Below are 27,904 nucleotides of genomic sequence, written 5' to 3' on the forward strand. Positions count from 1 at the left end.
TTCCTCCAAAGTATCCACGATCCCGTTCGGCAAGTACCTACCGGGTAAGACTTGCATACTTTGCGCGCTTGCAACGGCACCGTTTCTAATAAAGCGAAGTGTATAGCCGAGGGAGTAGATTTTCAAACCGACATTCTGACGAACATTCGTTGCACGAGGAACATTCCGAGGAACGAGTCGTCGGCATACTTGGCAGATTGTCCGAGATTCTCTTGTATATCGTGGAATCTTGTTTGTTATAACCATTGTTATTTTTTTTACCATATATAACACACTGCACTGGGATGTAAATAACTGTATCGAGAACCGGGAGCGGAGAGACGGAGGTCTTCGCGTCATGGCACAGTCGTCGTCGACGTCGTCGTCGTCTAACGGCGCGGACGGCGTTAGTCGTTGAAATTTTAACGATTCTATACGGGGTGGGACAAGAGATAGCAGACGAGCCAATTCTAGAGAGCCGACATATGCGGTTGCGTCGATCTCATAAGCAATAAACGTGACAGAGTGTACAATTTCACGCAACACGAGTCGAACACCGAATCGCTTCTTCGTCGAGATTCGGTTTTAGGTTCAGGTTTACAAGACGTAAAAGACGTGAAATTAATACCACCTATGTACGTACGTACGTACCTACGACTCGCTTATACTACGGTAGTAACACACCAGGGTTTGTTCGCATCGACTAATCCTCACAACCGTCAAAATTTAATGGCTCATTCCTTGCCAACCGTGACATGCATAACTTGAGAGAAGATTACCGCCGGCTTTAATTACAGAGATTCTATTTTTTCTTCAATTTTCAAACTTTATCGCAGGACGGCTGAATGTTCCGTGAGTGTCGGCATCTTTTCTTTTCCTTACTTTATTCCGTGAAATATGTTTCAAGTTTTGGTTTTAAACGAGATAAAAAAGCTTGACCAGAGGCAAGAGAGCACTCGTGACCAAGTTTACTCTTCAGCGAAGAGACCTTGCGCACGGAGAATAATTGCGGGACAATGATATTTTCTCGTTTATATCTGACTCCACGTCGGAATGAGTGACGTTTTCGTTTTTTTTTTTTTTTTTTTTTTTTTTTTTATTCTCAAGTTATATGTTTAATATAATTGAAAACTTTGATTATACTTTTGTACAAGTTCTTACTTTGTACCGAGTATCTCATGCCCTGAAGCTGCATTGCCTTTGAATTTGTTAAACACACAAGTTAAGAGCGTTTCTTTTGAATTTATAAATTTATTTATCTAGATACAAATGAAAAAGAAAGTTGGAAAATTATTAACGAAAAATTAGAAAATCTACGTAGATGACGGTAAAATCTTTTACCAATTAACCGTAGGTTTCGTTTGTAATTTTTCGACAGTTGCAGTGCACGGGGAGATTTAAAACCGTTCTCTCTATAATTAATCGATAATTAATTGAACCCGACGCCGAACATCTGTCAGTCTGCGATGTAAAATTATCAAGGAAACTGAAATAGATTTCCACGAGTTTGTATACGTAAAAGAAGACAGAAAAAAAAGTGACGAAGAAAGAAACGACCTATTATATTGCCTTCACATTTGCAATCTACACGTGGAATGACAGGATAAAAAAAATAAATAAAATAAAAAAAAAAACTCGAACTGTAATCCGGTGACTTTATTAAGAGCTGATATTCCGAGTGAACAACGGAGTGGTATTATTACCATAGCGACGTACGTCAGGTATCGACTACTCTTGTGTTACACAGGGTATGAATTCCAAAATTTCCAATAGCCGCGCGACTAGATCCGGACGTTATGCGTATATAGGTATAGATCGCCGCTGGTCCCGTGAAACGCTGCAGCAACTAATCGAGAAAATGGTGGAGTGTGTATCGAATAGGCGCCTAATCTGGGACCATCAGAATCTCGACAAAGCCCATTCAGTCGTGCAGCGCCGGTTGGATCGATCTATAAGCGATCAGCCGTTTCGGGATTTCACGGTTTTCTGCCTTTTCGACTTTCCATACGGTTTCAACGAGCCAGACCGGCTTGACCAAAGGCTAACCAACTATCAGAGCCCCGCATTCGACACTGAAAAACGTCCCGCGTTCCCGCGTCAAATTCTCTAAAATGTCACGTGAACCAAAAAAAAAGGAGAAAATCGTTGGACGAACGGCAGACAACGGCAGCTCTTTTAGCGACGTTCTCTTCCGTTTGTGGGAGAATATATTATCGTATCCGTGTTTTGAATATCAGTTTTCAGTTGGTTCGCGAGCTTCCCGAGGGAGCGGCTCGTAAAGTTTCAGCCCCGTTAGCCAAGACGTGCCGATGTCAAACGGCGTGACGTTAAACCGCGAACAAAGATGTGACTTTGGCTCCCAAGTTATGGACTACCGTTGTAAATTTGACATTCGGAGACGGGTATATATATATATATATATTGTATAATATATAGGTATGTATAGCAGCGAACGCAGTCCGTGTCGTCGGAGAAATTCTAGAACGGCGTTGCACCTCCTCCTCCTCCTCTTCCTCCTCATTCTCCTCTTCCGATTGTTGGAAATGCAGAGTTGGTAGGCTAAGTACGGAACAAGAGGGACACACAACTGCAGGCAGGCAGCCACCATCGTTTCAACCCAGAGAATCGATTCGGCCGAGATTTCCACATTGGAAACGGTCTCAGGCTCTTCTCCCCCAACCCGCGCCGGGTCCGGATATCGGTCGCCGCGTCTGTCGGCTATTAATCCGGAGGATGCCACGATAGAAAAGAGGGGAAAATAATATTGATGCGGAAAGAAAAAAGAACAAACTCTCTCTCTCTCTCTCTCTCTCTCGCTTTTGTTTCCCGTAAAAACTAGGCCGACTGTGAGTGACCCGTGCGGGTTTTGAAAATAAAGATTATCACTGTAACGAGTTTCCTGTCTCTAGCGAAAAAAAAAGAGAGGATCGCCTAACGCGGCTATCTACCGGTTCTTGATGCCAATTGCGTAATTTTATTACCCCGGTGTATCGTTTCCGATCGAAATTCTCGTTATTTGAAATTAGACCGATGCTATTTTACCCGGTACATAGAAGCCGAATCCTCCAACGACTGTCCGACTCCGGTTGTGTAACGGAGAGTTGAAAAAAAAGAAAAGAAAAAAAAAATAAAAAAATAAAAAATATCAAACGAGCTGCAGTATGTATACCCACTTTAAATTCGAGAACGTTGTATGTATACGTGCAATAAACATCTGGGCATCTAATGCCGACACGGAATGTGGAATCCAGTGACAAAGCTTTCAGTTACCGCGCTTTGAAACTGCGCTGATATTTTACCAAAAGTTTATACGAGACGTCATTCCGACTGCCGAGTCGTCGGCGTTGTTATCGCTAGAACGGTGCAGTGCGAATAAACTGACGAGCTGTGAGAGGGAATAAAGAAAAATAAATAAAATAAAATAAAGACGCGGATAATGGAAACGGCAATTCGGAGCAACGTCCGGGATTTCGATTGAACTCCGCATAATCGTTTCGGGATGATTACCGCACAACGTATTAGATATGTGTTCCGACCTAATGCACTGGGGGCCGCGTTGCATTCGGTGGCTGCAGTCCCGTTCCACCGTTACCCGATGTTTTGGAGAGAGCGATTTGACGGTTAATACAGCGTGAAATATTTACGCATGGCCGAGATAATGGGCGCCAACAAACGTCCAAACTGCACCTAGCGCCGGTGAAACGCGCGATGCACTATGCATAGAGATCAAACGAGCGATTAATTCTTATTGCAGGCGAGTTCCGCGCGGACTAGTGGTCAAAGGTTTCGAGCCCACTAGTTATTTCGTCAGGACCCTTGAACCTACGGCATGAAATCCCGGCCACATTCGCCCCTCGACACGTAGGTACCTGTACTGTTGCAGAACTGCACAACACTGAATTAACCACGGTTGACGATTCGGTTCTTTGATTGGAAGGCAGAGACCGAGTCGCGAACGGTAAAAAAAAAGAAAGTCTCTCAGCTTTTTAACGCTGTGTGTGTGGGGGGGGGGGGGGGGGGGGGGGGGGCAAGTAAAGCTGGAGTCGGTTCAAGCGTCAATGTTGGTGCTCGTTCCCGATCAGCACTACACGTAGGTACTACCTTACCGTAATACCGGAGGTGGGTGGTAATATTTTATTCTCAGCCACGTGTATACGGTAAACTCGACGACGAAGGGGAAAAATATATGCCTATCTGTCGTTGACGCGAAGTTGTCAAGAAAAGTTTGCAAATTTAAGGTCGAAGTAAAAACTTGTGCAGGTAATGTATACGTATACGTATACATATTACGCACACACACACATATATATATATATATATATATATAATGGAGTAACGCACCGTGCGTCGCGAGTTTCGCGGGGTAAAAGTATACGGAGACGGGGCGCCGTTCAACGTTAGAGGGGACGAAAAGGAAAGTTTGGGGGTGATCGAGGCCTCGGCACATAAATTTATCGACGACGAGACAGCGCCCTCCGTGACATTTTCACTTTTGACACCCGTCGTAACGGTTAGGTAGGTAGGTATGTATGTACTTACACCCTCGTCGGGTCGCACCTTTTGGGATTTCTAGGCGACGGTCCATTCACTCGTCAGACTCGGAGCGAAGGGAGTTACGGAACGACGACGCGGCACCTGGCAGATCTCTCATGGATACAAAGACAACCGTCCGCGAGGCGAGGGTGGTGATATATGTACCGGGAACTCGGCGTAGACGCGAGCGTCAAAAAAGTCATACGTATCGGGGTTGCAGCAGGCTTCGCTCCCTCGCTCCTTTTCCTTCCTTCCCTTCCAGGTTGATCTATGACTCTCCTCGCTCAGGATCTTCACCTCCGTCGCCCGACACACTTGTCAGGCCAAGGCTGTCGTTTTATGTACCTATGTACCTACATACCCACTATACCCACCGTGTGAAATGAACAACACTTCAGCTTCCGGTCTCGCGCGAAAAGTTGATGAACAAAGAAACGAACAAAGGGACAGAGGCCGAGAGCTTTCTTCCATTGTTTTGTTTGTTTTCTTTCCTCTTCCTTCTTTCTACTTCATTTTCTCACATTCTCTCTTTTTTTTTTTTTTTTTTTTTTTGTTTTTTTGTTTGTTCGTTGTTTCTTTTTCTTTTTATTTTTATTTTTTTTTCTCTTTTTGTCGTTTTGTTCGTGACGTTTTAAATATTTTTTCAATCAGAAAAGGGACTCACCTTCTTAGCGTCATTGTTGTTGTCCGCGGCGTGATGCGGTTGAGGGCTCATTGCCGCACCATTACTGACGGCTCCGCTTTGTGACAAAAGTTCGTCGCTTCCTCTCTGAGAACACACAAAGAAAAAACGATACGTTTTAGTCTCGACGTTTCATTCGGGATCACCGTGTTCAATCATACACGATGAGACGGCACTCCGCGGGATTTGGCAGTGTTCAAAAAGCTCCATTACATTTATCACCTTTTTCCCCGGCGCCACACCAAATAGCCGGAGAAATTAAAACCGTTATCGAACAGTTACAAAGGTGCTTTCTACACAACCTTTAATTTCGTTATCTTTCTGTAGATTTCATCAAGCTTGCGCCCAAACTGCATTGGCAAATATTTGTACGTCATTGAGGAAACGTTCAACGACGTACCCGTAGATTTTTCAAATACCGGGAATCTTGAACGAGTGTAGCGCGAAGTTATTCAGCGTTTCATCCGGCAGCGCGTAGAAGAACGAGAGACCGCTGTTGCAGCAAACTCTGTACTTTTATCTACCGTATTGCAGCGGATGCATCAGGTTTACCAGGAGTATTGAAAAATTGCAATATTTGTTGAAGGAAGACGAATGAAAAGTCTGGAAATCGCTTCGTCGAAGAATATTGAAAAATATTACGATCAAATTGCTATCAATAAAATTGAACTTCGTATATCCGTACGGATCGTGGGCAACGGTTAAATATACCAATCTAACGTCGCAAGTCCCAGCGCAACAAATAGTTCGTAATCCAGAATAGCGAGACGTAGCCCATGTCGCCGGAACAAGTATGTATATTATAATTACGGCGGCGGAGTGAGGTCAACTTTGGTTAATATTGCGCGGTGGATATTCTCACGAAACTATTTCCAGTAGGACTGGGTATCCCTTCGTTGGGTGTGCGTTGTACCCACCTCCGAAAGGTATGATCCTTGAATTTCATAGGCACGCGACCCAACTAATAATCGATACGTAATTAAGTTTGGCGTTAATTAAACGCGGAGCCTGGGTGGCTTAATCCCAAAGTTACCGGTGTCCCGCATTGAGGGAAAGGAGGGTGATGATATTTCGTTAAGTAACAACGCTGGGTGTTACACAGATTTTCCGTCTGTTGGCTATGCAAAATCGGCAAGAGATACGAAGGGGGGGAGAGAGACAGAGAAGACGAACCACTCTCGGTCTGTGTGGAAAGAAAAATCCTTTGCCTTCTCGGACCTTCTTTCATCATGTTTCAATGATAATGTCTCAGGCCGTTTCTCGCTCGCGACGCATTCACGACATTCCCTTTATACAGTGTTCTCTCGTCTTATACCTGCTGTGCAGAGTTCTTCAAGACATATACGAGGAAATTGTAGCGGGGTTTTTCTCACGTAACACCACCGCAAATGTTCGAAAGAGAACCAGTCCGAGGAGAAATGTCCTCATACGATACCTCTACTCGGTACTTTATACTTTTTAATATGTCATCCCCGCGTCGACTCGACATCGGCAACCACCCATCGACTCACCGTATACTGCACTTTGTGTTCGCACGGGTAGTTTCACTAGGATTAAAAAAAAACGCGTATATACACAACAGATACGACGCTAAGCGTATTTCATAGTGAATAAACATCCCTTGGCACCGCTTTTCGCGCTTCTCGCAAAGTTCGCCTTTGCCCCTTTGCACCAGCCGAGTTTTCTTCTTCGTTATGAGATGTTTGTTGTGTGCCGAAGAAAGCTTAGAGACGCCGAAGATAGCACGCTTCGCTATAATCTTACACCGAAGGTATGTAAGGTGTGTAGTCGCCGTAGTCGAGTGTGGTGAAAAGATCAAACAACAACACTGCAGGGATATACATCCATAAACTCGCGTGTCTTTGTTCGTCTAGGCCTAAAACAACGTTGCGTGACTGGCTTCGTTGTTGGTTGTTGGAAGCCATCGGGAGAAAAGGCTGCGCAGCAAGGGAATTAGCCAGGTGTAAGGTACGACGGATGGTAAGTATACGTATACAGGGAACGGGGCACAATTATCTATTTGTTCTCTAGGTCGAGGATTTCACCCTCTCCGCAAATGGCTGTACAATCGCCGCGTAAGCACCGCGTTGCTACTGCTTTTACAGGCATCCTCAAAAAACACGAGAGATCCACCAGCCACCGGCGTTAAAGGATCGAGCGAACGCGACTTTACCTTCGCTACAATTTTCCTCAAACGAAACCGCGTCCTAAAATCAGCTTATCGGCTCGGTTAGGATCAGCTTGGCGCAAGTTGTAAGCGACGGGATTTATTGTTGAAACGCGAGTGGTACAATATAGAAACACGTGGTATTTCTCTGATACATCAAACTGCAAACCGTTGCATTCAGGCATTTTTACGTGTTGATAATCCGTTTTCTACGGGTACGGTTTACAGTTTACCCTTCAAGACGGACAGATTTCATACCACTTACCGAACAAACGGGGTGGACACAAGTACAAAAAGTAGCAGTAGAAGAAGAAGAAGAAGAAGAAGAAACAGAATAAAAATAGGAGAAAAAAGGAGTCGTAAGGATCCTCCTCCACTGTGCGATGCGGTCTTCGAGGGCTTATCCCTGAAGCTGAGAGACCTAAGAGTGAGGTTGGTTCTTAGAAATTCGACTGAGCTCCAGCTGGAGAATAGCGAGGAGGATAGAATAAGGCCTGCGGGGAGGATGAAGGGGAGAACCGTGACTCGAACGACTGCTACTCGTACCCGTAATCCATACGTCCAGGAGAAATAAATAATACACGATTCTCGTCGAGAGGGACCGGAGAAGATGGGGGGAGGGGGGGGGGGGCGGAGAGATAGAAAGAGAGGGAGAGATAAAGGGAGCCAGAGGGCACGTAGAATTTACTTCTCAAGGAGAAAAATACACCGTTGCGCGATGAGCCCTTTCTGCCCCCCTCACCCCTCGCAGTCTACGGCGCTTTAAGCGCTGCGTTCTTTTTAATGGACCATAGTCTTCGCGTACACGGAACTTGGGACGAAAGTGGCACTCTGCTCGGCCCTGGAGGCAGCAGGGAGGCAGGCTAGCTGGTGGCCGGATCCGGGATACGAGCATGGGGAACCACCACTCTCGACGGCGAACGGTCGGGAAATATCGCTCATAACCCAGGCATCATATGTATATTGTACGTACCTAAGCATAACCCGATAAGGGTTCTCACAAGCAAAGTACCCGAGGTGTACCTCAACGATTTTCTTCATTGCGTGACACGGTGTAACGCATCGATATACATTGGACACGCATTTTTTGACGCGTTGATTCGGCCGTTCGAGGGACAAAACCGTACCCTAAGTTACCCTAAAACGAAATAGGGGACGCAACTCTTGACGATGAAAACGCTGCGTCGTATTTTCGGTTAGTTGAACAGTGAATTATGTGCGATTAGTTTTGTCGAGAAACTGAGAGATTCTAAAATATCGATTCTTGGGGTAATCTTAAGGGGCGATTTTTATCCTTTGAAAGACTGAATTGGCGCGTAAAAAAATACGTATCCAATGTTTTCTGATATACTGTAAAATATATCACAAAACGAAGAAAATCGGTGGGTTACTCCTCGGGTGCGTCCTTGTTAGATACGAGACGGTACTCTTCATAATTTTTCCTCCGCACCAGCAAATCGGCGATATGTTTTTCTTTGCCCACATCATGCTTTTTGTCAATTATTTGTTTTCCACAAGCTCCACAAAGTCCAGACTGAATTTTTGTCGCGCTGCAACGACGAAGATGAAGAGCAGGGATATACAGAGGAAGTTTAAACATCGCCGTTGGATTTTCGCGTCTATGAGATACAAAATTTATTCACACGTTGCAGAAGCGAGCGGTGGCGTAATCACGCGGAAGATTTTCCCGACTGAGGATCGGGAGGCGCGACGCCAAACTCCATAACCGCGAAAGCGCTTTGAGTTCGGTGTATAACGTTATACGTTACGTGGGTGGGTGTGACATTGTCAACGGCATTGTCCTGGACGTTTTCCTGCTGCAGAAATGGCTAAAGCTTTTCACCCCCTATCCCGACATTCCACGTCGCGTAGTCCGAGCTTTGGAAGCCGTTCCATCCGCATCTACCAGCCGCTATACCACTAGTTAGGAAATTTCTAACTAGCTGGATTCACGCTCTGTTTCCCCTTTTCTCCCGCTGCTCGTCTCTTCTCCACTTATCCTTCCTACCGCATCATCATAATCATCCGGCTCAAGAATTTGCAATGCCTTACGTGAACTCTGAATCATCTGTACGCGGGCGAGATTGAAATTCGGGTAACAAAGACTGTACACCGCATTCGTTGGTACAGGGTGCGTAATATGACCTCGGATTGCCACCTTTGACTACACGGAAGAATGATTATACTGAAATGATATTATCTGTAAGACGGTCTCGCGAGCATGCGATGGGAAGCAGAAGCAGAGGGAGAAAGAGGACCGGATAAGGTGGGGGACAAACGGTTATCGCCTCCTAAGATGGATGGGCTTTGGTAGAATATAAGGCGTTAGTCGGGTGTTTGAAGGTAGGTAGCATTGGCCCAAGGATACTCCGCAGCACCGAGACGCTCATCGGTGGTGTTTCTCCTCGGAGATCATTCTGTTTTATGGATAGGATTATACCTCGCTCTCGCCGTTGCCCCGTCTCGGCAAAGAAGGATCGAGGGGGGCAACGGCGGATCTCGGGGTTTCGAGATTTTATGGAAATAATACGAAAGACACTCCAAGTTAGACGATTAAACGTTTTAGATTGTGCGAAGCAGCCCAACGCTATCCGCTATCCAAACACCGGGCGCAATTGCGTGACGTTGCGAACCCGAGACTGCGAACCCCTCGCCGCGTTCTCTTTTTACCAAAGAGAGTTAGTTGGCGAGAAGAGAAAGAGAGAGAGAGAGAGGGAGAGACGGAACAAGAGCAGCGAATTTATAGTAAACTGAAGCAAGGATTCGCGGAGTTACGGGGGTTAAGTTTGCAGCGTCAGGGCGAAGGACAGGCAGAGTCCTGGATGTATACCGAACGAAATGACAAAGGTCCGACTTGGGTGGTACTTTTTAATTAATGTGCAGAGCTTTAATTACTCTCATTAACGCACGGCTACATGGACTTGCAGCGGCGCGTACGCAGGTATTGAGTGTAATTATAATAACCATTAATGTAATAGCGGCGGGCGTGTAATGGAATACGTGGCGTAACGAAGCGGGTACGATAGTTACGGGATCTGCCTATTATCTCTGTATGTCGAAAATCCTCTTCTACCAGCCATCTTTGCGTCGTGTTTGAGTATCTCGAATTATTACGATATTCGGAGAAGAGACGCGATGCCTCATTATATTCCAATGATCATAGACGCGATCACGACCTGGCGAGGAACTTGAGCCTGTCCGCTAACGAAGTGGGGCTTTGACTACTGTGCAACGGGTATCTACAGGTTACAAAAGTACTTACACCTGATAGCTTGCGGGTCAGACTAAATCCTCGGGAAAAAAGGACATCGAGACCAAGGGGACAAAGTAAATCCGCAATCGTCGGAATCCTCGATCTACGTTTTGATCGCTAGCGCCGACGTCGCGTTATTAATTCCCCAGGGTTGACTCGAATAGCTAAACGCCACCGTCAGGGGTTGCAAACTTCCTTTACATTGTAGCGCGGCTTAGTGGAGGGTGAAGAGGAAACTGCGGTTGCTGGAGCGTATTTTTCTCCTTCTTCCAATGTGTGACTATATCCTGATCAGTGATGTGCCAAATGTGTTCATATCTCGACTAGACTACTGGTACTTCGATGAATACATGTAAATATGTATATATATATATATATATATATGTTTATGTATGAGATGAAACGACACTGCGAATCGTACAGGGTCTTACAACTATATGCAGATCGTAAATCCTCGGCTTATTATATCAGCAACAATTTCATCCATGTGATAAAAAGGTGGAGAAGACGAAGAAGGCGAAGGAGGAGATTTCCACCGGTGTGTGAATTGGCAAAATTATCCCAAGTCAGATATAGAGTAAAGCCGGGATTCGTATATTTAGTACCGTTGGAATAGTGTGCTAGGATACTCGTTTAAGAAGCTACCATGCAGAGGCGGTTGGGAATAGGATGAAAACGGGGTGGCTGAGAGGGTGCGAGTGGGACTTAGGGTGCCGTGCGGATGAAGTGAAGCCGGAAGAATCTTTGGTGGAGAAAATTGCCCGGAGTAATTTGGAGAATTACTCTCCGCCATTTGGAGGGCGGGTGAATCGGCGACAAGGGGAGGGGTAGGGGAGGAGGGAAGGGGCAGGTGGCGCTAAGCCACCTTAGAAAAGGTGGATCGTGGAAGGTTGCGGTTCGCAGACGCGTCTCTTCCCCACCCCAACCAGGAGAGAGGAAACGCTCGGTAATAGCGTGCAGGCCACAGAGTGCCGTGTGCCGCCGCTTTTCCTCCTCCCGCTCTTTTACTCTTCGTTCTGCTCAGCAAAGCTTCTGGGGTACTTCGAGCGAACATCGACTATAGGCATACGTGTATGTACCGCGTATACCGGGAGACAGTAAATCGCGCGTAGCTTTATACTCCCAGTGCATACAAGAAGGTTTAACAGTCCTGCACAAGGAAGAGGAGGACACGGCACGTATCCCGCGGGAGAATATGGTATCGATAGATAGATAGATAGATAGAGAGAGAGAGAGAGAGTGAGCTTTTGATGCATGCACCTTGTCTCGGCGGACGAGAAACTGCAGCGCGTAGCGCAAGGCAACAACTGCGTATCAACGCATCGCTGCTGCTAGCCTGCCAATGATGGGAGGCTGAGGGCATGCGGTATTTGGTGCTCGGAAGGAGCAAATTATTCAACCGCAAGACAACCCCCGCGGCGGGTTGGGGTGGCAGTTTGAGAAGAAGGGGAATTAGCCAGTCAACGGGGCATGAAAGGCAGCGTTCGTCGAAACCATCTCTTATATATAATCGTTACCCGGTCGAGCGTTGAATCGTTTAAAGTCCAGACATACCCGGGGCTTTTCCCTAACGGGATTCGCGAATCTATATCATTTGCGTTCGAATCAGTCGAAAGAAGATATCGTTTGACCGATCCGGAAGACTGAATTGAACGGTGAGGTATATCCTACCCTATATAATCCGACGACGCGGACTTGCTCCACCCCGGCAACTGTTGCGGTAAGGGGGATAAAAGAGGGGGGTGGGGAGAAGCACCGCTTCGTTCGGCGTAAAATCTCGCGAGATAAAAGAAATTTTCTTCTCGCGCATTATCGACGGTGATCAAAAAACATTCCCTTAAGTGGAAAATACTCGGGGCATGCAACAGCGAGCACCCTTCCCCCAGCCCCGCCACCCCCGACGGATACCCTAACTCTTAAAGGAAAAGGGGAGATGAGAGAGAATGAAAAAAGCTCGTCTCCAGTCTCATCTACTCGTCCGTGTGTATTCTTGTATGCGTATATTCGGAGCTGTTGGTATTGTTTTGAAATTCATGAAGTTGGGTGGCGTAGCTGCGTAAGAACAAAGTTGCCAGAGCCTGGGACTAACTCGATAAGGCTTCCACCGATTTGTTGGACCGTGTGAGGAGGAGCTGCGAATGAGGAACAGGAGATGACGGGGTCGGGAGAAAAGAATGACGAAAGTGGTGCTTGGGATGGGGAAGAAAAAGAATTAAAAGAAAATCGAAACAGATCTGGGGAACGTTCCGACACGTATCTCCATTTAGGAATCTTCAAGTAAGAACGAAGGTGCGGGTGTCACCTCGCACCCATTTCCTTCCCCCCGGACTCACTTCCAGTTCCACATTCACATTCACATTCACATCCACTTCGACTTCCTCTTAAAGCGTCGAAACGCAGCGCAATGAATTTGCCGTTCGATCGATATTAGGTATGCCCGACGGTTCGCTCTCGGTGAAAGGAAAAGGTTCTCCAGCCTCGTCGCATAACAGAGGAATTCGTTTTTCACGCTTCTCTGCCTGCCTGAGTATTTGAGTTTTCGAGTTGCGGCGAGCAAACAGAGAGAACTTGGTTATATCCAACTGGAAACATTTCGCGCTTCGCCCGACTAAGATACGCCGGGAAGAGCAAGAGGCAAGAGGCTGGTTAGGGAAGGGGGGAGGGGAGGGGGACTCGAAGGGCAGAACGGGAGGGCAGGAAACTTACTTCTGAACGAATTGGTGGAATAATTTACACCCGAGCCGTAAACCGAGAGCACTGCATGTTACTTCGGGGCGAAACGGTAAGAAGTGCGTCCCTGAGGAGGCAGAAGTCCCATTCGGAATATCTTCCAGGACGACGCCAATTCGTTAAGCGGTTTCCGAAAACTCTTCCCTGGTTCCCTGCAGGGACTCGCAAGTCACCGTCGTGTCGAGCGATTACTGAAAACTCCTCTCTGCTTCGCGGTTATCGATCATCTGCGAGGGGTTGGATGAAACCACATCCAAGTTATATATATGGATGCCTGAAATGCCAATTAGCGAGAGCAGTCTTTCCGTTTTAATTCTGCTGTCTTACAAGCCTGTGTACTATGTATATGTATATACATGTATATGTATATATATGCCACTGTTCCTCCTCCCTCCCTCTTTCCATTTTATTCAAATATCCCACCGCCGACAAATACTCTGGTATTTATTACCTCGTCTCATCTATTTATCAGCTCGAAGAGATCGCGCGAAGATCCTGAACAAAAATGGGATTCGCAAGCCGGCGCCATACCGCATCGCATCCTTTTATTGACCATTCAACGACCCCCGGAACGTGGCGTTAAATTCAATTCCCTCGCTTCGCGATGTTTTAAGGTTGAATACCTGAGTACGCCTGTACATGAAAGTCGATGTCGACGGACACTGTGTAAGGTCCTCAAAAATCTTGACGTAACCTCGATAGGACAAACTGCAACAGCGTCGCCGAACCGAAACAGTCATAAAGGAATAGAAAACCGGGATAATATTCCGCTAGTTGAGTGAAATAATCTCGTTCTCAACGCCGTCCTTTCGACTGGAAAAGACCATCAGTCTTGGAAACAAGGTGAGCTTCTGCTGCTGCTGCTGAAGATGACGGAAAAGTGGAAGGGACATTTTCAGCCTTTGCCCCGCTCGGCGGAAGTCGGATCTCGAGGCCGGATGTTGACTAAGATTGGCACACCGCGAAGAAGAAGAAGAAGAAGAGGAGGACGAGGAGGAGAAGAGCGCACATAACCATTCTGGCGCCTACACCTTTTGTCTCCCTCGCTCGTCTAGCTCGAGCCGTGCCTTTCTTTTTCTAATTTCCTCTCTGCTCCCGCAGTTCTGCGCGAGCCTTTTTCTTCCCTTTTATTCTCCGGCGTTACCACTTTTCCCAACCTTTTCCCAGCCTTCCTCCTCCAGCTCCCGGGACAACTTCGCCACACTCCAACCTCTGCACCCTCGAAACCCCGCCTCGTTTCACTCGTTCGTCTTCAGTCAACCACCGCGCGCACTGGAATTGAATTGTTATTCTATTTTCGAAAGCAATTTGCAAGTGTTATCAAAAGTTTTCGCACTCCGGGTTCCCCTCTCGATTCTGTATTCTTGTTCTGTTTCCAGCTTCCATAAGACGAGACGGTTTCTGTTTACCTCACGCTGCAACGTTTTCCTTTCCGGCTGCCTACCGCGACGACAAAGTTGGCCGAAATTTCAGAAGTTGATACAGCGCGTAAAAGCCTACAGCCGAAGCCCATCAGGCGACGAATATCGGCCGATGAATAAATAGGTCGCTAAATTACACGCAAGCACAGCTTTCGTAAAAATTCTTAGACGACTGCGGTAGGTACGAACGTGTTTACCACCGGTGCGATTTGCAATCGACGTTTTTCCATTGAACGACTTTCCCCGTCTCGTTAAACAAATTATCGCGCGCAAGTAGTTGGAAAGACTATATAAGGCTACATAAAGGAACCTGGCTGAACTTTTCACTTCATCGCAATTGCAAAACAATCGCGTCTACACATCGGTTTAATTGTTATCGGTGTTTAACTTTATTCATTCGCGTTGCACAGCTGCAGCTGATACTTTAGCAATCAGAGGAAGATTCGTTTCGTTTCGCGAAATCCTCCGCCTATATCTGCCAATAAAGTGATTTTAGTTTAGCCGTTAGTTAAATTGAAAGAGAACTTGCGAGCCGCCGCCTCCACGCCCGTTCTATCGTAGATTGGAAAAGAAAGGCTTGCATCCGGCACATCGACGATTTCCACCGCATCGTTATTACCGAAACAATAATCTCTCGTTTCCTGCTCTATTGACTTCTCGCATTGTTGTTATACACACGTATACAATAACAATTGTTATCTCCGGCCACAAGTGGTACGCGGCCATGAGGGCGAATCCAAGGGGAAAGGACTGAATGGGGCTGCGTGAGCAGCGCCACACGGCGTCCCGTAAATCGATTATATGCGTCGAATGGTGATTATCGACCATTGTTTGTTGACCCAAAGCTCACGCCACGGCACCGGTAATGTTTGAATAGATAAACGCGCGTACCTAATCGCATCGTCCTTGCCCCCTCGATGTCGTCTCGTAGGTTCGCGTCGTCTCGCGACACGCGATTCGCCCGGAATAATCCGACCCAAGCGAGCAGCTAAAGCACAGCTTGCGACGTATGCGGTACAACAAACGGCCACCGCGCCGCGCGATCCGTCACGCGACGAATTCGTCAAGATTTCGTTGCCCCGGTAGGGGGAAATCGATATCCCTAACCCTCGGCAAAATCTCCCCCCTTCACGCTGGTTTTTTACGAAATGCGTAAATTTGGGCAAAGAGGAATGCCTCCGCGTGTGCATGCCACAGTCACCTACCGCTGGGAAATGTAACAATGTATACACACATGCCTCACGGTGTGTACACAGGCCTCAGGCCACGTAATATCACGGTCAAACAAGGGCCCGAACAACTCGTCCCGAAGGCCTTGGCCTTAAAGCTCCGGCGTTTCCCTGCAGACGAAGCTGGACACTTGTTCGCAGTGGGTTACGCGTCGGGTACGTCGTTCAATTTTTAAGCTCGAACGCGTCTGATGCGTTATGAATTGAGACATTTCGTCGTGCCGTGCCGCCATGACGGTTAGGGACGTGGAATAACAAACAACGACGCGGATCCGCACACGCCTGACGCATTACGGTAATCGTTCTCTCGATTCTCCAGACTTCCTATTTGTTTTCTCCTCAGGGTTACGGTGAAGATATAAAAACATGCGTTATACCCTGGCACGTTTCGTTCTTTTGCAAATCGAATGATTCCTCCCTAACGGTGGAATTGACAGCGATATCATCGATTGGTATCTTGATCCCGGAATTTATTTACGAATGAAAACGTGCGCGTTTCGTGGTGCGAGTTGAAATAATTATTATGTATCTTTTATTCGTTGTTAAAAGTTACGATCACGAATGTTACGGTTAACCGAATTACAGTGATTTTGCTACACGTATATAGGACATATCTGAGCATGGGCGACGTCGTAACTTTGGTGTTTTCAGTCCGTCGTATCGGCCTGAACCGTTATGGCTCAGTTATAAAAGTACATGCGAAAATGATGTATCTATGTTACTTTTTCTCTTTTTTTTTTTCATTTTGGCCGTCCTATAAAAAAATTTTAAAATCGTTCCTCAAATTCTTCACATCTTTGGTTAGCTCAAATTTGCTGAAATTTATTTCTCAAGTTACAATAACATTCATTCGTCACAAATATCTACCTATACCGTGAGAAATTTTTAAAACGGTTTTCGCTTCTCTTTCGCCTGGTTTGTTGAAACTGATCCTTGACCAAAAACATGCACTTCCGCACCTATACCCAAAGACTCGCCTGCGCTTCGATAAGGAATAACGTTTGTCGTTTAATAAGCGCTCAGCAGAGCTAAGCTAAGCTCAGCTTAGTTCCCGAGGTTAGCGGGATTAGTGGGGCTAATAGGACACGTTGCCTTCAACCCCCCACCCCCCACCCCCGACGCCAACCCTTCCAGTGTCTCGGCATCTCAGCTGGGTAGTTATAACTATACATCCGTACGTGTTTCTGTCTATGTGTGTGTGCGCGAGTATATATATATATATACACATACGTGGTGGAAGCGAAAGCAGAGAAATTCCGTCGCGTCCTCCGTACGTATAACGCGGAGAATCCTAAGATAGGGCTTAGCGCAGCGGGCTACAGGGTGGGGCGTGTGAGGGTCCCCTCCCTCCCCCTTTCAACCCCCCCGCGTATACCCGGGGGAAGCCAATACGGCGCGATATATCCAAGATTAGTTCGTAAACTTGGCGAAATAACAAACGGGGTGGAGGGAGGGAGGGTCGAGGAGTAGCGCGGTGCAAGGCGAACCCGGAAGAGGCGATAGATGAAGGATTGTTTTCAATTACTGAAGAATCCTCAAAGCGGGGAAAAAAAAGCGAGATGTATCTGGACCGATGAAACCGCTAAGCGAAAATAACGAGGAGGTGGAGCGGTAATTTCGAAGCCGTTGGCAGCTAGGAAAAAAAGGTCGTCTACCCCAGGTTCGAGTTATATTCGCCGAATAGTATTAACGGCACGGCACCACGCGGCTTGCCGGTGATGTTTTCCTGGAAAATGTAACATATACCCCCTGCCGCCTACAATAAGGCTTGATGCGGGGGTGAGAAGGTGCATTAAAGCCCCGCAAAGGGAATCTATTAACGCGACGAGTCTCCCACGCTCGCTCGTTTGCCGTTCGAATGACTCGCAGGCGTCGCGGCGCCGCGCGTCGTTCTCTTTCCACGGTTTTCTCCTTGTGTCTACGACTCTGGAGGAGGAGGACGAGGAGGGGGTGGAGGTGGAGGTGGAGGTGGAGGTGGAGGTGGAGGTGGAGGTGGAGGAGGTTAAAGAGAACCAACACGCGCCGTCGCTGATGCCAGGAGCTGAGTGAGTGCAGCGTTAAATATTAATAAAATTTTACTTGTTGTATATACATATTATACAAGGCACGAGTGCTTCCCCTGTGAAAATTCGATAACGTCACCGTAATTCTTGAACTCGTCTCACGCCTACGTAACTCGCTTCCTTCCCACCCACCCAAACCAGCTACCTCTCCGTATACTACATATAAATCTATTTTACGACCGAAGATTCAAGTGGTACTGCTTTCTTGCTGCTGCTGCTGCTGATGCTTCGTGTTGTACACGGTTGCGAACAAGACGAAATAGTCGAAACGTCGCATCGATTATTGATAGACATTTTATTTCGAATTGTAACCGTCAAAGGATGATACTTTTTTTTTAAATATACTTTTACCGAATAATACTTGGGAAATATCATGCTCGGAGGTTCATATTACGATTGATCAGATCAGAGATTAAAGGCTGATAAATCAATCCGTGTATGACGTTGAAGAAAAACAAACACACGAGTCAATAACGATAATTACTTCGATTCGTTGAATATTTACACAGAAATAAACAGGTATGTTAAACGTGACGATAACTTTATTTCCTCGAGATCCGAAATGAATATAATTATGTGTACACATGTGAAGTATAACTGCGTTCATTAAATTTCCAATCGGCAACCGGAGCTAGCTGTAAAACGTGCAAATTTTCGACGTAGCATAAATACCGCGGGCGTGAGTAAATATTAAGTGAAAATCGGCCGGTTATACGCGTGACGAATTTTACTTAACATCCCATTTAAGGGGCAGAGCTATTCGAGGGCGGTTCTGTGGGCAAATATTGGACGTAGGCAGGTGAAAGTACCGCACCGAGGGATCGGATGACACGAAATGGAACTCAATTAGGGTGTCAGAAGAAAGGGTTACGACACAGTCACGCTTTTATCATTTTCAATAAGGTCAAATTCCACGCTCAGGAATTTCCAAAGAAAATACAAGTTGACGGATGGTTTTATTTTTTTGTCAACTTTCACCGAAAATATGGGAAATTTCGTAATGAAGATTATAATTTTACAGGCAGTTGCGACGATCCAGTAGCAATGTTGAGCGGGTTATACGCTTCTGGGATTTTGTTATTTCGCCAATTCGGCCATGCAAATATGTGTAACAGTCTAACTGCAAACGTATCGCGAGTGTGACGTCGATCGAATGGTGAAATAACATCTGATAACATCAATTACGATAATTTGCGATCGCGTGCCGGCCCGACCTATTCAATTTACGTGCAATTTCATTATACAAAACAGCGTCGCGCAATCCGGCATCGCGATTCAGGTCATGATTCACACTCGGAGTTATGTCAGCGAATGAAATTTCACTAGATCTAATAAAGTATAGCATAAAGTTACAGTGAAAAAAATAACTTGACTCCGCCAAACGTTCGCAAATTATTTGACAATCGTTTTGAGTATAATCGTAAATAAGTTCACGGTTTGAATATTACGGTCGAAAAAATTGTCGACGATGTAATTGAAAAGGGGCAATAAATTTTTGGCAAAATCTCTTCACAGCAGACTCTACGCGACACGTCGTATAGACAGACGGATGGATGGATGGATGGATGGATGGATGGATGGATGGACTGTCGGACGGTACGAAGGGACGACTGGATGGGGTTCGTTCAGATATAAATATGGAAATTGAGTAAATCAAGTTAGTTTGTAAAGTGCGGGTGAGCTTTCGAGGGCGTTTCTCTCTCGCGCCGGAGGTACAAAGTAGTATAGATATATAAGGCTAGGTACTTCTTACCGACCCTGCAGCGCAGAGGGCTTAATCTCACCCTCTTGCGTTGGAAGGATAGAAGGTGCCAGTAGCCATATCGCATCGCGTCCATCGTTCGTTTAACTTTTCTTTACGTGTTTTTATCACTTTAGTATTGTATTATTTTTACCCAAATGGTTATAAAGTCCCGGAGGACAATCGATAGCTTTGCTATCTCCCCGAACCCAGCACATAGTTATTGGTTAAGTAGAGATTCTCTCTCCGTTTCGCCTCCGGCGCTCCTCCTTTGCTGCTCCTGAACAGCGCACTTCCAACAGTTCACCCGTTCTTACCCGAATATCCCCTTTAGGCCAGCGTCCAACCCTGCGAGTAAAACTAAGGGGTCTTTGCACATTTACCTATGAGAACGACGAAGAGGCCCGATAAATTTACCAAAGCTGTACGCATAACGGCTTGCTGCAGTCTCGTTCGTGAACCGACCTTTTCCACCCTCCTCCCTGGGTGAATATCAGAAATGCGGATACGATACGATTATGCAAATAGAAATTTCCCTTCCTCGTCAGAGTCACCCGTTGCTTTCAACGTTCCCGAGTCAATTGAGAAAATATAAAATTCAATAAACATGATTTGTATTTTCTCCTCTTATACAATTCTTACCTCGATAAAAAAAGAGAAAAAAAAAAAATCCATTCAGTTTACAACGACGAGATTATTGATCAAGAACGAGACTGGTCTTCGAAACTCGACACGTGATTGGAAAAATGATATACTTATTCGTTGCGAAAATGTCAGGGGAAATCAGATGAGTAAAAAAGACGTGTACGAGACTTTCAGCGGCGGTGATATGAAGATGTAAAAACGGCAGGACGAAAGGGATGACAAGGTGTACGATACAGGTACATATTTTATATACGTAAAAGGTACATACCTACGTACCAAACGCAGAGATATGGTCGTGGGTAATATAATATACGGAGACAAGTGAAAAGGCTGATAACAAAAGGTTCCTAAGAGATTTCCTCGGGTGCCAAATCGTGTCATATCATATCGCGTGGTAGCAGACGCGGGCATTTTCTACCCCCGCGACATGTATATTGTACACTTACGTATGACATGTGTGTACACATGTATGTGTATTTATTTTCCATAGACCCGTGTGTACGTGTGTACATAAATACCGTAAGGATGATACATTTCCCAGTTCCTCGCGGGAAATATTAACTCGAATTTATACCCCGTGAAGAATGCAGCAAGGGCGTTGGCTATAAAAGGATGTGTGAGAATGTGCATGGGCGCGGTGTATACATATATATATACGAAAGAGAGGGAAAAGAGTTGGAAACCGGAGCGCAGTCAGTGTATATTCCAAATTCTCCTTTTCACCCCTCTCTGTTAGATTTCGATTTTCATTCCACGTGGGTTTGACTCGCTCCGCAAGTCAGTTAGGCGTCGCGCAGCAGTTGAATTTAACCCATATAAATAAGTAAATGAATAAATAAATAAATGAATATAAATAAACCAGAGGGTGTGCCAGGGCTCCGAGGAGGTTCGTATTATACAACTACCTACGTAACATGGAAGTTTCGGCTCGATGAAAAAACGGCGCAAGGAGCGAATAAAGAAATTTAGGGCATTTCTTTTCCTTTTTTTCTTTTGAGAGAGAGATCTTGCAACGGTTGAAAGTGTTACGAGTGCATGTCGGGTACACTGTTTCAACGTTACAGAATAACCCGGCGTGCCACCCCGGGATCCTTAAACGACGATTCAATTGTTGTTGGTTTACAGGCAGAGCTGGATTCGCGTGTCCCACGACGCACAGGGCGCGAAAAAAAGCTTTTCAGCATAAAGCTTTTCACCGAGATCTACACGCCGGGCTGAAAGGAATCGATTAAGCAACTATAGTACCAGCTTCAATCTACCGCTGCGGCCTCCGCGTGTATTCAGTGAATTTTTCTTTGGTTTCGAATAGGTTCGTCCAAAGTTTTTGCGAACACGCGTTATTGAAAATTCCAAGAAATTGCGGTCTTCCACGTCTTGTTTACTCCTTTGTGCTGTACATTTTCGCACATGTATATCTACACGGTACAAGCGAGTATAAGCTTTATGAAAAATCACCCGATGCACAAAGACTTGTCTCGCATTGCGTCTTCGGCGGCGTATTTCTTGATGCGAAGATGGGCTGAAACGAAGCTAGCTAGATAGAAGGCGTGAAAAAAAGAGCACCGACGAAACGAGTGTGAGAAAGAAAGAGAAAGAGGGAAAATAACAATTTTCCAATCTACCGACCTGTCAGTCGGACAGGTTTATTACCACGTGCAAAGAGATGAGAGAGGAGAAAAGAGATGAGGAGAAGATGAGCGGGGGAGGATACAGCGAGAATTCACCCTGGGACAAATGTTTCGTGTCTCGCTGTGGCGGCGTGGCGATATACATATTTTACTTCATTTTTTATCCCCCACTTTGATTATAACTTTTTTTTTTCTCGGCATTTCCAGTATTCAAGTTTATATAAAACACGGCGTAATTCCGTGCTGAAGATAACCGCAAAACCAATAAATTATCTCGATCTTCCCTCGTTCACAGTTACCGCGAGTACGGGAAGCTAATTAAAAAAAAAAAAAAAAAATAAATAAAATAAAAATAAAGAATAGGGACGATATGGAAATGTAGAAATATCGAAAAACCATCGGTCGTAAAATAACTGCAGGCAGCAGCAACGAAGCGTTCGGTGAACTTTGAGAAATTCCCGGGTTTCAGCCACGTATAATTGTAAGTAACAAGGCATAATTGCGATTTGGTCAATTAGAGTCCCTTGCGTAAGCTATTGTCAGTTCGAGTTGAACCGCAAGTACATACTATAATTTTTACCGATACTTTTTTTCTCCTATCCTTCTGTTTGATACGTATTTAATCCTGCAAGTTTAGTCCCGGGACTGCCCGAAAATGCGCATCCAGGGGTTAGCTTAATGATTTTACTCAGGCAAAATGCGGGGTGACTTTGAATGCGAAGTGACCCTCTAAACGGTCCATGTTGTAGCAACACTGGCTGATATGCCAAAGCACAAACTGGTACAATTATAATGCGATTAAATATAGATATATATATATATATATATATATATATGTATATATATATATATATATATACAGTATACTAGTGTCTATATACTATAAAGGAATAAGTTGTCGCGTGCAAGAAACAACAACGACAACTCGCCGAGTTTTCAGCGTGACTGTTGAACTTTTGAACCTTGAAGAGATAAGATCATCGGTGCAGGTAGAAATAGAAAAAGAATAAACTCTTTAATCTCGAGAGAGAGTTTGACGAAAGAATAATTACAGCAGAGTTGCGACAGAGAGTAACGCGACTTTTCTGATTATACCACGCATGGATAACTCGTGAATAACCAGGTGAACGGAAAATAAGTGAATAAAACGAATGAATGAAAAGTTTCTTGATCACTGTCGCACGGTGATATAATCATCCAGCAACCGAAATATAGCGGCGAATATACGCGTCTATGCACAATGCTATTGCAGCGCGCGTTGATTATATGATTTTAATTAGGCGCACACATGGGGAGTCGGTAATATAAAGGCTTTAAATTATGAGTGGCTAGATAATAAACAAACGGCCACGGTAAATACGGTTGAATTAACGCGCGGCACTAGCAGCTCGACGTCTGAAACATTTGCCGCCCCGCCACCTCGCCGCCATTAGTTATAACACTAATTTAACTAAACTACACACCACGCCGAGCTTATTGAAGTTTATCGAAGGCAGCCCCGTTTCCTCTCCTCTCCTCTCCTCTTCCTCCTCGTCCTTCTGCACCTCTCTTGATGCAGTTACGTCGGCCTCGTTCCACCCGGTTCCGCGATGGGACCACAAGCGTTGACAAAGTTGAAGGAAAAATTTTGGTTCCGATAGAATAAGTAACGAATGATAAACTCCGAACGCCCGATAAACAATTCTTTTGCGATTCTTTTACCTTGGTCGTATTTCATTCGCCGTAGTGCGCAAACAATAAATATACATTAGACGAACAATGTCTGAGGATACATTCACCCGACCCCTCTTGACTTCTCACTTATTTACCTTTCTTGCTAATTAGTTTTTGTGCCCAGGTCAAGTATTGAGTTTCACATCAACGTCACAGTTCTCCTTCTTTTCCTCTTCCCCAAGGGTTTCTCGGTATCAATTATCAGTAAACTACGTTCCTCGTCTGTCTTCTCCGCTCCCACATCGTCGATCAGCGCCAATTATCTATCCCTCCAAGATTTACTACACGTACTTTACCAACGTAAAAACGTTCGCAAGTTTAATTCGATATACCCGTACTCGTAAGGACATACCTAAACCCGTTTACCAACCCATTTAACGGCATGAAATACTGCAGCGCAGGGCAAATGGATTGATTATAAGCGCACCGAAGAGAAAAGAAACGGGGGATTAGTAAAAGCACAAGTCACGTGGAACAGCGTTTAAGGATTCAATCCCGAGGGGAATTTACGTCGAAACTAATTCTGGCGAAAGATGATCTCCGGGCTATTTTCAAGAGGGAAAACGACGACCCGGGGCAATGGAAGCAGCGAGAGATACACTGGAGTGAGAACACTCGATACGGTTGCACTGCAGAGAGAATTAGAGAGAGAGAGAGAGAAAGAGGAAAGGAGGGAATGAGTTAGGTTGCGCAGATTACTCTCTATCGTTGGCGGGAGGGGGAGAGAGAGAGAGAGAGAGAGGGAGACAGGCAGGTTGATCGGTGACTGCTCTCCTTTCTATCCAGCTTTGTCTGTCACTGATAACGTAATTATACCAGCCAAAACGGATGACACTCGTGCAAACGGGCGTGAGCGGCGAATAACTGAAGAGTCGGCTTGTCACGGTGGTCATGGTAGTCGGCTGGTTACAGGCGATGTCAAAAGTCTCGATTTCCCCGAATTGTTCGCTACGTATCGTACGAAATGCAAGAGAAGAGACGAGCTTCGGTGAGCCGGAATAAATGGCGAGGCACGCGATGAGGCGATTCATATTACCGCGTCGTCATCGATTATTTATTTCGTCGAATTAGTCGAGGCGCGTGGCGAGCATCCGGCAATCCCTCACCTCACCCCAACCAAACTCCCGAGGATGGATGCGCCATGCCACAGGCAACACTTAGGGATGGATATTCCTCCACTTTTCGCATCCATTCAGGACCAGAATCAGAGCGATTGCCGCCGCCGCTGCCGCGGGGGATCGGCAGATGTACGGACGGGCCGAAAAGAATGGCTTGAAAATTGTCAAAGCCATTCTTTTATCCCATCCCCCGCGCACGCGATCCCCTTCATCTTTCGATAGTTGGTTACATATGAAGGAAGGAGGGAGCTCGCGGCTCGCATTTCTACGCCTTGGATCTCTCGCGCGTAAGGATCACGAAGGGAGGGAACGAGCATTCTTCGGAGGAAAATATGGAGGAGGGAAAGTAAGAAGATGAAGAAGAAAGAGAGGGAAGAGGGACGGATAGTTGTTTCCGGCTCTCCTCCCCTCTTTTGTCGATCGACAAATGGCGAAGGGGAATAGGGTATAACGATTCTCTTTGAAATACTAAACCGTATCATCGCCGGACAGGCAACCAATATCCCGTTCGTTCCGTTCTATTCCTCCTCTCCTTCGTCCACCGTAGAAATTTGACGAGTCATCAGAAATTCAAGATCCTAAACTGCTAAACCGATTGCTCGATGGACCTTTCGCAGACTTAGCGCCGAAAAGATATGGCAGCGAGCAGAGTCCTCGAGAGAGGAAGCAAAGAGCTAAAAGCGAGTACCAAGGGATTCGCGAAGAAGCCAGCTGACCATTAAGACCCGTTAACAACCCCGGGGGTTGACGACAAACTGCTCTTGGCCGGTAAGTTGGTTCGGCCAGCCAGTCATCCCCGGTGTGCGGTCCACTTATCCCATTTCGTACATCCTTCATAACTCCCTCAAGTTTCGTCAGGGCTCCCGTTTCGGAGGATGATGATTATGATGATGGTGGTGGTTCGCTGCCCTTCCTCATGGCTCTTCGGAAGTTCGTATGTAACTCGGAAGCCAAGATATCACCCGTGTGTGGTTCAGAAGTTGGCTTATAAGCCGGCATATACGGTGTTACATGGGGCGAACACGGGCGCAAAGAGGGAGCACGAGAGGAAGAAAGCGAGAGGGCAACAGCAGCAGTAGCAGCCCTCATCTGTATGAAAATATAGGAAGCAGTGGAAAGATGAGGAGCTCGACGGGAGGGGGGGAAAGAACGAAACCAGACCGGGAGAAGCACATCTGTTCGGAGACATCATTTATCCGAGCGAACGAACAGAGAGACAGATAGACAACCTACAGCCGAGGGCTTGAGCTCCGGAGAGAGAAAAAAAAGAAAGAAAAGGGGAGGAAAAGAAAGTTCCACAGGTGGATATGGATGTCGACCCGAACGAAAACGTGAGCTCCGTGCTCCCGTCGCGAAAACGGCACTCAGTCGAATCGCGAGTGTAATCGCATCGCAAAAATTTTACCGATTGACAACGAAGCCGCTTCGACCGCGGAGAAGTTTGATATCAAGGCGGTTACCGGAGGCTTAGCTAGCGAGTCTTACCGTAAGGAAACTTTACGTACCTGGCAGGCTGACTAGGAAGGAGCGAGAACCAGAGAATCAATTGCCTCGAGGCTAAAGGCGAATTCCTGCTGGTAGCAATTCGCGGATTTAACCGTAGTTTAAACCACGGATCTGAGAGGGGTAGAAAATGGACGAGCGGAAAATAGCGAGGCACCGTGAGTATCGGGTGGCGGATATCCAAGTTACCCTTTTCCAAGCGATTTACGAGGGAAGAAGACCCCCAACTTACGGGGAAGGAAACGAATCATTTATCATTGCAAGTTAATAGATAACACGCGTTTACGTTACCCGGGAGTTCGATCGCATATCGAACGATCAGACGGCGGGATTCGAAAGTTTTGGTGCGTAGTCCTTGGTGTACGCGAGTCTTATCTCGATAATAGGTACGCGGCGAGGTTGCCGCAAACTTGAGCTACATTTCTCGAAGCTTCGAACTAAGGAAAGGCGCACTTTGTTACACGGACTCGATCCTCGTCCCCTGAACATGCACACGTATCAAGGATCTTGATCCGGGAGTTTTCGCAGAAAGAAATCCACACGACATCTCGAAAAAGGGGAATCGTCGACGCACCCCCGACATTTTCATAATTCATTTCCTCCTCCTCCGATGTCAGTGGACCCAAAGTGAATGGAAAAACGACAGCGAGAAATAGGCGTCAACCAGCCAGCGCGAAAGTGAGTGACATGACTTATGCATGCGACTTTGCGCCACGGCGGAAGGACACGAACACGAGCGGAGCAGACTGACGGGATAGTTTCGGAGTGAGTGCAGGGCAGGTGCACGGGTATATGCATACAAGTGTGGGCGAGGGTGTCCGCCGTTGTAACGGGTTTCTGGGCAGCCTCACCCCTTGGCTGGCCACCGCGCGTGGTACTCGCCCGCTCACAAACTACCTAGATATTTTATGAGGCAGTGAAAAGCGCGGAAGTGCCCACCGCCAGACTTTATGCGCGCGGTGCGACGACGGCTGGTTTATGGGTTTTGTACCAAAATATCCAGTTTTATAGATTCCCGGAGACGAGAAGTATAGGGGAGAGGAGAGGAGAGGAGAGAAGGGAAGAGTCCACGTAACGTTCAGGGATGGACGAATGAATGAGAAACACCTGCATCACACTCGCGAGCCGAAAACCTGCCGTCGTTCGTTGGATGATCTTGTGATTTCACCCGCCTGCAGTTTATTTGGGGCTATCCATCGGAACTCTCATTCCGTCACAACAAAACTCTCCTACAGCAGTGCCGTTGCTCTTTCTCCGTTTGATTGACTCGAGGAGCGGCTGAAGCAACCGGGAAACACCGCGGCTGAGTCTTAGAAATGGTTCGTGAGTCGTAAGACCAGATCCGGGTGGGATCCTGTCATCCGCTTTTTTGAACATCGAAGAAATGCCTAAGCCTTATCCCCTGTATCTCCGTTCGCTGAATTGTGGGACATAAGATGTTTCGATCCAACTGATGTCGAGATGAAATACACCTTCCTGCATTTTAAATGACATCCAAG

The 27,904-nt window shown here is 46.3% G+C and overlaps 1 protein-coding gene across 7 annotated transcripts in view; it reads right to left on the minus strand.

Annotated features, from left to right (window-relative positions):
* LOC124302987 (polypyrimidine tract-binding protein 1) overlaps positions 1–27,904 on the minus strand; it is a 350,109-nt gene that overhangs the window by 76,601 nt on the left and 245,604 nt on the right. For all 7 annotated transcript variants that reach the window (XM_046759630.1, XM_046759627.1, XM_046759629.1 and 4 more), the window contains one exon: positions 5,177–5,281. In XM_046759630.1, coding sequence (XP_046615586.1) covers positions 5,177–5,281 — 105 coding nt within the window. The remainder of the gene's footprint in view (positions 1–5,176; positions 5,282–27,904) is intronic.

The sequence above is a fragment of the Neodiprion virginianus genome, chromosome 4, assembly GCF_021901495.1.
Source record: "Neodiprion virginianus isolate iyNeoVirg1 chromosome 4, iyNeoVirg1.1, whole genome shotgun sequence".
In the NCBI taxonomy this organism is placed as follows: Eukaryota; Metazoa; Arthropoda; class Insecta; order Hymenoptera; family Diprionidae; genus Neodiprion; species Neodiprion virginianus.